Source organism: Haematobia irritans, chromosome 3 (assembly GCF_050003625.1).
Source record: "Haematobia irritans isolate KBUSLIRL chromosome 3, ASM5000362v1, whole genome shotgun sequence".
In the NCBI taxonomy this organism is placed as follows: domain Eukaryota; kingdom Metazoa; phylum Arthropoda; class Insecta; order Diptera; family Muscidae; genus Haematobia; species Haematobia irritans.
The window spans coordinates 232511195-232523314 of NC_134399.1; the positions used below are offsets into that span (position 1 = coordinate 232511195).

Below are 12120 nucleotides of genomic sequence, written 5' to 3' on the forward strand. Positions count from 1 at the left end.
ATTTCTAACTATAGTTACGATTGCTACTTTTGCCTGAGCCATTCCGAAAGTCATACCTGTCAGAGGATAAGAAAAATATAGCAACGGCGGAAGATATTTTTATACAGGATTTACCTAAACATATTCTGGGACCATCTCCAAACGGTAAATAAACACCCATATCTTTGTACTTCCTTACACCCCCTTGTTCTTCGGCAAAGCGTTCCGGCAGAAATTCTTCGGGTTGTGCATAGTATTCCTCATCATGGTGCATGGAGTGAATAGATATAAGACACACATCTCCTGGAGCCACATCATGGATAACACCGTTATTATTTTCCAATGTACATGGTTGAGTACACAACTTGGCCATAAAAGGAAGAGGTGCGAATATACGCAGTGTTTCTGCAAAAGAGTAAGTTAAGCACGATCAAGGCATTGTGTGATGTCATACCCGCGACACACTGCTCCAAATATGGAAGTTTCATCAAATCACCAAACTCCATAACGTCATTGTCTGAATCAAAAAACGCGGTGATTTCTGCGCGTAGTCGATTCTGTTTTTCCATAGACCTGGCCAACTGCAATGAAAAATACTAACGAAAGCTGAAACATCACGATATTGAGACACTTACCAATAAAATACAGTGACTAATTAACGTTGCAGAAGTCTCAAACCCATCGAAGTGAAACGTCAACATATGCGCCACTACCTCTGTGAGGCTCAAACCCTTCTTCATCTGTAAGTCCACCAAATGCTGAAGAAAATCGGTTCTTACCTCTTTTGAATTAAAGCGCCTGTTCTGAATAGCACAGTGGGCTAATTTTAGAAAGAATCGGTCGGTTACTTCCGGAAAGAATCTAACATATATCAAATATCGAACAAATGGAAATATTCCTAAGATGAAAAAATACTTGAACGCCTTAAATGTCTGCGAAATCATACGTTTGGACATCATCAGAAATGTGGATTCCTGATTTACTACGTCTTTATAGGGCTTGTCGAAGTTTCCCGCTTGTATACCCCATACGACGTCTGCCACAACCTCGCCCGTGTAGCACAACGATATCTATGATATATTATCAATTGGAGATCTCATTGGAATGATATGTTTACTCAAATTACCTCTTTTGCGTCAATGGTAATTTCACCATTTTTGGTTTTGTGTTGCAAATAGCCATGTAGTTTTTCTCCAATGCAATTTATAATTGGCATCATACCTTTAACCTTGGTAAAATATTTGAAATAAAAATATACATTGGCTATGGAAACACATACCTTCGCCGTGGTTAGACCCGGCACAATTTCTGACCTTTTTATTTTCCAATCAGCCGAGGGAAGAACAAAGGGATTGCTTCCAGATATAGGTTCTCTAGATCGATCCATCTCCAATTAGAAAATTTTTCTTTCATAATAAAAACAAACAATCGAGAACCGCCTTACCCATTGAGACGACTCATTGTCCTGGAAACTCTTAAAATTACTGGTTAATATATCCTTGCTTAATGTTGGGTCTAGAACAAGTAGCTGTGGTTTTCGAGTAGCAAACACTCCTACAAATCTGGTTCTGTTCTTGTATTGCCTTCAATGAGAACAAGAACAGACGTTACTCATCCCAAGAATAACGATGACAATTAATTTACATTGCACCAGAGGGCAAAATGTGGCTTTCTCAAACAAAACATGCTTGCCTAAATAAGCGACATATTTCCAATAAAATAACTTGTTACACGTACTCCATAAAAAGGTAACATTATCCTCTTGAAACAGGATTGGGGTGATCATATTCTTTCTCTGCCTGTGGTTAGTCCAGAAGGACATTGTGAGCTTTTTGAACATTAATTCTATCGACTTTTTCAATTAAAGAAATTTTAGAAAGACATCTTCAAATCGGTTATAGTTCAACTTACACCCATAAGTAACGACATGAAATGTGAAATGCAGAGCAAACTTTTGGAAAGTTTGACTAAGGGAACGTCTTTCAACAATGACCAACGCATGGAAAAATTGACCAACAGCATATCGGAATTTTGCTACGATGAAACAGAAGGTCTAACATTTCAAAATTGGTATTCCAGATATGAAGACATATTTTTGGTGGAAGGTGAATCGCTAGACGATGCAGCAAGGGTGAGACTACTGATGAGGAAATTAAATCTAGTGGCTTATAGCAAATACGCAGCGTTTATATTACCCAAAAATCCAAGGGAACTATCTTTTACTGAAACAGGCATGGTTATAAAGGGAATTTTTGCAGATAGCCAAGAAGCCTCAAGACGATTTAGTGTCATATGCCGCAAGGGCAAACGTAGCCTGTGAAAATTTTAAGCTCTCCGAGATGAGTTCGGATCAGTTTAAATGTCTCGTATTTGTATGTTGACTACAAGGACACAACGATGCCGAAGTTGGAACTCAATGTTTTATCTTCACTACACCTTCAAAAAATCGCTTCTGTAACATATACCCCAAACACATTTTGCTTCAAGTATATATATATTTTCAGGATTGGTCCAAACAAAATATTGTTTGTATTGTTCAAACATATTATGTTTCACCTATGTATGCCCTACGCTGTTAGAAAACAATTTTAATAAAATTTTCTTTGTGTTGATATACCCAGCAAAAAAAGCTTCGCCAAAAAAGTAATGAAAATGTTCTATTTGGATCCGAAAGTTGTGTAAAATTGACGCAGAAGCGATGAATTTAACATGGGTTTGTCATAGGACGGAAGTCCTCCATTTCAACAGCCGGTGCACTGAATTTGCATCACTTCTTTAGGTGTGATCCGAATTCAATGTTTTGGATGTAAATTAAACAAGTATATACGGCCGTAAGTTCGGCCAGGCCGAAGCTTATGTACCCTCCATCATGGATTGCGCAGAAACTTCTTCTAAACACTGCCATCCACAATCGAATTACTTAAGTTGCGGTAACGCTTGCCGATGGCAAGGTATCTTAAAACCTCCTAACACCATCTTCTAAATTGTATGTAAGTCCATACGTGACAAAATTTTCTATAGAAAGAAAGTTTTGACAAAAATTTCTACAGAAATAAAATTTTAACAAAATTTTCTATAGAAATAAACTTTTGACAAAATTTTCTATAGAAATAAAATCTTGGTACATTATTTTTGGCTCTAGTGGCAACCACGATTATGAACCGAATAAAATTTGAACACAATATTCTATAGAAATAAAATTTTGACAAAATTTTCTATAGAAATAAAATTTTCGTAGATTATTTTTGCCTCTAGTGGCAACTATGATTATAAACCGATATGGACCAATTTTTGTGTGATTGGACCAATTTTGGTATGGTTGTTAGCGACAATATACTAACACCACGTTCCTAATTTGAACCGGATCGGATGAATTTTGCTCTTCCAAGAGGCTCCAGAGGTCAAATCTGGATAACGTTTTATATGGGGGCTATATATAATTATGGACCGAAATGGACCAATTCTGGCACGGTTGTTAAAGATCATATACTAACACCAGGTTCCAAATTACAACCGGATTGGATGAAATGTGCTTCTCTTGGAGACTTCGCAAGCCAAATCTGGGGTCGGTTTATATAGGGGCTATATATAATTATGAACCGATGTGGACCAATTTTTGCATGGTTGTTAGAGACTATATACCAATATCAAGTACCAAATTTCAGGCGGATCGGATGAAATTTGCTTCTCTTTGAGGCTCCGCAACCGAAATCTGGGGATCGGTTTATATGGGCGCTATATATAATTATGGGCCGATGTGGACCAATTTCTACACGTTTGTTAGATACCATATACCAATACCATGTACCAACTTTCAGCCGGATCGGATGCAATTTGCTTCTCTTTGAGGCTTCGCCAGCCAAATCTAGAGATCGGTTAATGTGGGGTCTGTATATAACTATGGACCGATATGGACCAATTTTTGCATGGTTGTTAGAGACCATATACCAACACCATGTGCCAAATTTCAGCCGGATCGGATGAAATTTGCATCTCTTAGAGGCTCCGCAAGCCAAATCTGGGTATCGGTTTATATGGGGGCTATATATAATTATGGACCGATGAGGACCAATTTTTGCATGGTTGTTAGGGACCATATACCAACACCATATACCAAATTTCAGCCGGATCGGATGAAATATGCTTCTGTTAGAGGCTCCACAAGCCAAATCTGAGGGTCCCTTTATATGGGGGCTATACGTAAAAGTGGACCGATATGGCCCATTTTCAATACCATCTGACCTACATCAATAACAACTACTTGTGCCAAGTTTCAAGTCGATAGCTTGTTTCGTTCGGAAGTTATCGTGATTTCAACAGACGGACGGACGGACGGACGGACATGCTTAGATCGACTCAGAATTTCACCACGACCCAGAATATATATACTTTATGGGGTCTTAGAGCAATATTTCGATGTGTTACAAACGGAATGACAAAGTTAATATACCCCCATCCTATGATGGAGGGTATAAAAATTCTGTGATATTTTGTCAAATAAATAATTTTTCTAATTTTTTTATAATTTTTAATGGATTCTAACACTTGTCTGAAACGTTTGACCTCAAATATTTTCAAAAATTCACAATTTTTTCAGATTGGATTTAGAATTTTTTGCAACAAAATTTTAATAATTTGTTCCACTTTATGAATTCCTAAACTGTTTTTAACCAATTTGCAACAAAAAAAGTTAAAATTACCCATTAAAAATATGAAAAAAGCATGTTATAAAAAAATTGAATGAAAAGAACTTCCTGTTTAGTTAAAATAAAGAACATCATTGGGAGTACATCTTTTGGAAGTGCTTTTAAAGTTGTGCCTTTGGAAGAACTTCTAAATTTTTTTGCTGGGTATTTTTAACGCGTCAATTGGTTACTTCCATTACTTGACTTGCAGCATACTCTCTAGGTCTCTCTTTCTAAACACATATATGTTTATAGACTATTTCTAAATTAATATATGTTTGCATCTAAGCATATTATATTTACAAACATTTTATGTCCCAAACATAATATGTTACAACATATTAACATATAGTTCCTAAACAAGTTATGCTAGTTTATGAACATTATATGTTTTCACTTAAAAATATTGTGTTAAAAAATTTGAGTTCCAAACATATAATGTTTACACCCAAACATATGAAAATCAGTCTTTTTTGTCCGTGTAGAAGACGAATCTAACAACACCCTCAACAAGCTAGTCACAAGCGCTCAAAAACTACTGAATTTAAAGCATGACACCGCCATGGTACAAGATAATACACCAGCCAATGTACATGCTGTCACATCAAATTTCAAACATGAAAAGGTGCACTGTTAGAAAAATATGTTTTTCATATGTTCCGATATAAACAAAATGTGTTTCGGGCACAACTTTAAAACACAATATATTTAAGTGCAAACATGTAATGTTCCTAAACTAACACTAAATGTTTGGGACATCTATGTTAATATGTTAGAATATATTATGTTTGGGGCATTAATGTTTCATAAAAATCATATGTGTGAATGCAAACATATATAAATTTACAAATTTCGACTAAACATACATATGTTGTTATATTTTATTTAAAGCGACAGAGAGAGAGTATAGAGAAAGAAATAGAGACATATGTTAAAGAAGCGATTTTTTTTTTTTGAGGGTGTGAAATCCAATGAAAATAATAAAATTCCTAAAACCCCATTGTTGACGGAATGCACTACTCAAAACATTGTAACTATACCAAACACATACATATGCACCCAGTGTAATGTAAAGGGACATAAGGTCCAAACATCAAGCTAATCAACACAATATCATAAGAAATTCAAGAATTTCAAAAAGTGAAATTCTCCTCAGACAGGTGTTGTGCAAGTTAATAGTCTAGTACGGGGATCAAATAGAAAATATGTTATGGTCAGTATCAATCCGTCATCATCAGGAAATGGTTTCGATTTAAAAATGCAAATAGATACAGCCTCAGACGTATCAATTATTGGAAAGAAACAATTGTTTGAAATGGGTAAACCAGGATCAAAATGCAACCACAAATTCGTCACCAGTGCTTCCAAGGATAAAATTAATCTTATAGCCGAGGTTTCATGTCAAGTACGGCTATCAGATTTTCGATTTTAATCGCGGTCCTTTTCTCAACCAGGCTCACAATTTTAAGAAGCACAACACAAATATTTAACTACTTCATTATTCTCTTTGGGAATAAAGTGTTTTTTTTACTTTCATAGGAATGATTTAGTTTTAGGCAGAAACAACATTATGTATATCCATTTTTATTGTTTACCTGTATATTTCATCTAAATCATAAATGAAATTTCTGCTACCATTCACAGTGCCAGGAAATGTGCCAAACAGTGCTTTTGGTTTCGGTCCTGGTATCTTTCTTTCAACCCAGTGGTTAAAATGCCATGTTAAATACTTATAGAGACCAAATGTGCAAGCAACAAGAAATGCAAACAATCCAAGTATTATGTGAAACATCTTAGACTCCTAATGAAATCCTTTCAGACTCTACTCGGATGATTTTAGGTGTGAACTGGTTCCAAACTGCCGTTGAACTCGTAGTTATAATTAAATTCTTATCATATAATTCTTCGGACACCGAGACTCTATATTAAAAATAACAACTTGGATTTGTATTTGTGCGTGTATTTTTGATAGGCGCTTTTAATAAAACAAGTATTACACTCATAAAAAAAGTTTACTTGGATTCAAAGATATTGACCTTGCCTTTAGGGTTTTTGGTATTGATTCCGAGCCAAAGATGTGACTTCTTTAAAATAAAGAAATTTTTAGGAAGTTATCTCGCTTTAAATATAGTCTCAATAAAATAAAAGTTATAATAAATACTTCAAAGTAAAAAAATATGTATTCTTTATTTCAAAAAATCTTTAAATTATAGATGAAAGATCCTCAATTAAGTTTTTAATCCAACAATTCCACGTATCAGTTAATTTGAAGATTATTTCTTTAAATCAAAAACGTGTAATGACAAGATGCGACTTCTTTAAAATAAAGAAATTTTTAGGATGTTATCTAGCTTTAAATATAATCTGAATCAAATAACAGCTATAATAAATACTGCAAAGTAAAAAACATATTTTCTTTATTTAAAAAAATCTTTAAATTAAAGATGAAAGGTCCTCAATTAAGTTTTTAATCCAAAGATTCCACATATTTGAAGATTACTTCTTTAAATCAAAAACGTGTAATGACATTTTTTCTTACTTCAAAAACGTGTGTCCTCAATTTAATGAAATAACATTTTAAAGCAAAGATTATCGTTCTTTTAATTAAAATCCTTTTTTAATAATTTTGTCCTTAATATTGTGTAATTGCGTATCCTAAAATTTAAGTTGAATAATCCTTTGTTTCTTCGCTTTAATGACAATTTTCCTTACTTCAAAAACCTACGATTTTAACGGTTACACGCAAATTTGTGTTAAAGATGAAAGCTCCTCAATTAACCCTTTCACTACCGAAATAAACCTAATGATAAAAACTTTTATTTTTCTTCTTTTTTTACTTTTACTAACAGCATGTAGAACAAAAATTGTCATTTTGAAAACCTACCTCAATTACTTCAAGAGCTATATGAGCTTGTTCTGAAAACGTGATTCTTGAATTGTGACCAAATGACCTTGCGAAAATAATCGCTTTTTGGCCTATAATATCTTTAATAGTGTGAGAAAAAATACAAAAAAGAACCCGTAAAAATATCAGCTATAGTTTTTTATAAATGTCCATTTACTACACGCAAAAAAATAATTCTTTACTCCCAAACGAAATTTTAGACAAGCAAAGTTCGTTTCTCATTTGCTTTTCGCTGTAAGGAAGTGTATTTGGAAGAAAAGTATATACTTTTTGTTATAAACGTTTATTCTTTTCCAGGATGTAAAAACAATTTCATAAAGACAAACTCAAAAAAAACATTGTTTTCTTGCTAATTGCATTTTCCCTCACATCTTTCTCACATCCATGAGGTTTTTTAGTTCGTAACACCTTTTTCTTGTAATACAAACAATGTAGAAGAAATTATACGATTTTATAAATTTTTAAAATTTTTTTACCTTTCGCCTGGACGGAGAATCGAACCGCGGACCATGCACTTTGTAAGCCAACACACTAACCACTGAGCTCTGTACCTGTTATGGTCATCAATAGATAAATATCCATATAAGTTATATTTATATAGCATAGCTTGCGGCGCCCACGAACCGAATAAACAAAGTTTATTTAACAGAAACAAACATTTAGTTTGGGACCGTGGAGCAGTGGTTGCTACGTCCGACTTGCATGCCAAGGGTCGTGGGTTCGATCCCTGCTTCGGCCAAAGTTTTTTTTTTTGTTTTTTGTTTTTTTTTTTACATATATTCCAGATATGTTCGGAATATTCCGAAAAAATGTTCAACATTACATTGTAGTTTATTAAATTTTGAACTGTAAAATGTGTCTTATTAAAGACCTAAAGTCAGAAAAGAACAGTGTTTGATATAAACGAAATGGACTGTGTTGTTGTTTCAAAAATAACTTTTTTTATTGAAAAAATAAAAATTTTGGTGATAAAAGTTTAAAATTTTCGAAGCAATTCAAAAAAACTCTAACAAAAGAAAAACGTTTTCGGTACACGTTTTCCAAACGTTTTTTTTTCTTTGCGTGTAGAAACATACAGTACAAAAATTGTCTCAAATTTTCGTATTTTTCGTTTATTGTTAAAGAAGTTTATAAAAATGTATTTTAGACCTCACCAATATGGACAATATATATAGCTTATTTAGATGAAAGCATCTACTTTAAAATAACACCGAGAAATAAATCTAAACTAAGTGGGAGAATAGAATTTGGTGTCTTTTTCGAATGTCCTTCTAAGTGGACATCAGTAGTGAAAGTGTTAAGTTTTTAATCCAAAGATTCCACTTATTAGTTAATTTGAAGATTATTTCTTTAAATCAAAAACGTGTAATGACAAGATGCGACTTCTGTAAAATAAAGAAATTTTTAGGAAGTTATCTAGCTTTAAATCTAGTCTCAATCAAATAAAAGCTATAATAAATACTTCAAAGTAAAAAATATAAAAACTTCAAAGTAAAAAATATATACAAAGTAAAAAATATATTTTCTTTATTTCAAAAAATCTTTAACTTAAAGATGAAAGATCCTCAGTTAAGTTTTTAATCCAAAGATTCCACATATCAGGTAATTTGAAGATTACTTCTTTAAAAACGTGTAATGACATTTTTTCTTAATTCAAAAACGTGTGTCCTCAATTTAATGAAATAAAATTTTAAAGCAAGGATTATCGTTTTTTTAATTAAAATTCTTTTTTAATAATTTTGTGCTTAATATTGAATACGCAATTATATCCTAAAATTAAAGTTGAATAATCTTTTGGTTCTTCGCTTTAATGACAATTTTCCTTACTTCAAAAACCTACGATTTTAACGGAGACACGCAAATTTGTGTCCTCAATTTTATGAAATAAATGTTTAAAGCAAAGATTATCTTTCTTTTAATTAATTCTTTAATATTGTGTAATTTCTTGTCCTAAAATTAAAGTTGAATAATCCTTCATATAAGGTCAATATTTTGTTCAGTGTACGGCCGTATGTTTGGTCGGGCTTAACAATCCACCACCATTAATCAAATGATACAGTTTCCTTCAAAATCCCCTCGTCGTACGGGTTAGGCTAGTACATCAAGAAGTTAAATTACAGTTTCTATACTGAAAAAAATATTTACGTGATATTAAAGATTATGCAACCTTAATTTTAGGATGCGCAATTTACAAAATATTAAGGACAAATTTCTTTACAATAATGACATTTTAATTAAAACAAAGTTTAAAATCTTTACTTCAAAAACTTTTTCATTAAATTTAGGACACACATTTTGTAAATTTGCGTCCCTCCGTTAAAGTCGCATGTCTTTGAGCTAAGGAAAATTTTCCTTAAAGTAAAGAAACATATTTTTGATTTAAAGAAATCGTCCTTAAATTAGCTTTAGATTTAAGATAAAAAAGCTTCAAATATAGACTAAGACTTATTTTGAGGATATAGCATCTTTGGTTTAAAGTTTTTGTGGAATAAAGAAAACTTTTTACTTTGGAGTATCCGCTATAATTTGGATTTTTAAACTGGCATTTGATAGTACGTGAATAGCTCTTCGCAGTTCCCCGGTATGTTCCTATGGCCATGCACCCATATTAGGTGAATATTGTACTGCTCAGCCATCTCGTTGAAAGATTTGCGGCAGTCTATGGCCGTTTTCGAGTTAAGGAACACAGAGTCCAAGGATTTTATTGCAGGTTGACTGTCTGAGTATATATTAATGCCAATATTTGTTGGAACATTACTTCTCAGCACCTCTCTTATTGCCAATATTTCAGCCCGAAAAACACTACAGTGATTAGGTAATCTTTTCGCTATTCGAATTTCCAGATCTTTAGAATATACTCCGAAACCCACTTGTCCATTCAATTTGGAGCCATCAATATAGAAATCTATATATCTTTTATTCCCCGGGGTCTGTGTACACCACGCCTCACTGTTGGGAATTAGAGTTTCAAACTTTTTGTCTAAAAGTGGTTTTGCCAGGGTGTAATACACTACGTTAGGCACATCTGGCATTACTTTGAGGACCGAACTACGACCGTACATTTTTTCCGACCACAGCGATAGCTCGCGCAACCGCACATCCGTTGTTGCAGTTGACTGTTTGGCCAAAATTTCTAAAGGCAATAGATGTAGCATAACATTAAGGGAGTATGTTCCTGTCTTACTAAATGTGCCTGAGATACATTAGCTCGCCATACGCTGAACTTTATCTAAACAAGTCGGTTTCTGAAGTGCCGGCCACCAGACTACAACACCATATAGCATTATAGGTCTAACTACTGCAGTGTATAGCCAATGCACAATTTTTGGTTTTAGTCCCCACTTTTTCCCTATTGCCTTTTTGCACGAGTACAAAGCTACCGTGGCTTTTCTCGCCCTCTCTTCAATATTAAACCTAAAATTCAGCTTCCTGTCCAAAATAGCGCCAAGGTATTTTGCACACTCACCAAAGGGAATTTCAGTACCCCCTAAGGAAATGGGCCTAACCGTTTAAATTTTTCACAAGGAGTTCAATTGATAACATAAAGTTAGGTATAACTCCCATATATATATATATTTGGTCCGATTTATACTCATATGACCACTAAAATACCCACATTTCCTTACAAAATCGCCAGTATTAAGTCGAAAACTTGTGAAAATGGATAGTAAAAGCATAAGATTTGCATTTTTCTTTTACAATAGTATTTAAATAATTTATATTACACCTTTTGGCTTCGAAAAGTACGTTTTTAATAAATTGTTAGTACTTTTTCGTCAACATCATTTATCCAAGACAGTTTTAGTCCAATTGACTTAAAATTTGGTACAAGTACGTGTTTTGGGTCAGAATACAGCCCTATTGATTTGTAAAGAAATAGCTTCCGATTTAGATATAGCTCTCATATATAGTTTTTGCCCGATATGTACTTATATGACCCCAGAAGTCAGAGTTTTTCTCTGATTTTCTTTAAATTTTTCACAAGGAGTTCAATTGTTAACATAAAGTTAGGTATAACTCCCATATATATATTTGGTCCGATTTATACTCATATGACCACTAAAATACCCACATTTCCTTACATAATCGCCAGTATTAAGTCGAAAACTTGTGAAAATGGATAGTAAAAGCATAAGATTTGCATTTTTCTTTTACAATAGTATTTAAATAATTTATATAACACCTTTTGGCTCCGAAAAGTACGTTTTTAATAAATTGTTAGTACTTTTTCGTCAACATCATTTATCACCCCTGCCTCATACTCCATAATGTACGTATTCCTGTTCGTGGTGCAGTTTTAAAGGGTGATACGGTCAAAATTTGGTCAAGGGAAAACGCGTGTAAATCGGTGAAATCGTTTATTTAAAAAATCAAATTAAATTTCTTTTTCAAGTTCAATTAGTATAAAATTCAGGAAAAATATTCAGTTAGGCTTTCGCTTTTCCAAATCCGAATTGCCGGGCCTCACGCTTGACACCTGCCATCAGATTTTGTACAGCCACCTTCTTCGCCGCAGAAAGTCAGTTTGCCTTGAACTGCTGCTCGTCCTTA

General features: G+C 33.4%; 1 protein-coding gene across 1 annotated transcript; it reads right to left on the bottom strand.

Moving 5' to 3' along the window:
* LOC142228176 (putative cytochrome P450 28d1) lies at positions 1–6511 on the bottom strand (the record flags this gene model as incomplete). The annotated part of the gene is given in 8 exon segments (XM_075298522.1): positions 1–56; positions 115–384; positions 434–560; positions 615–1049; positions 1106–1207; positions 1259–1366; positions 1424–1562; positions 6260–6511. Coding segments are annotated over 8 exon segments (1434 nt in total), but the record flags the coding sequence as incomplete, so codon positions are not given.
* Positions 6512–12120: the final 5609 nt, after the last annotated feature.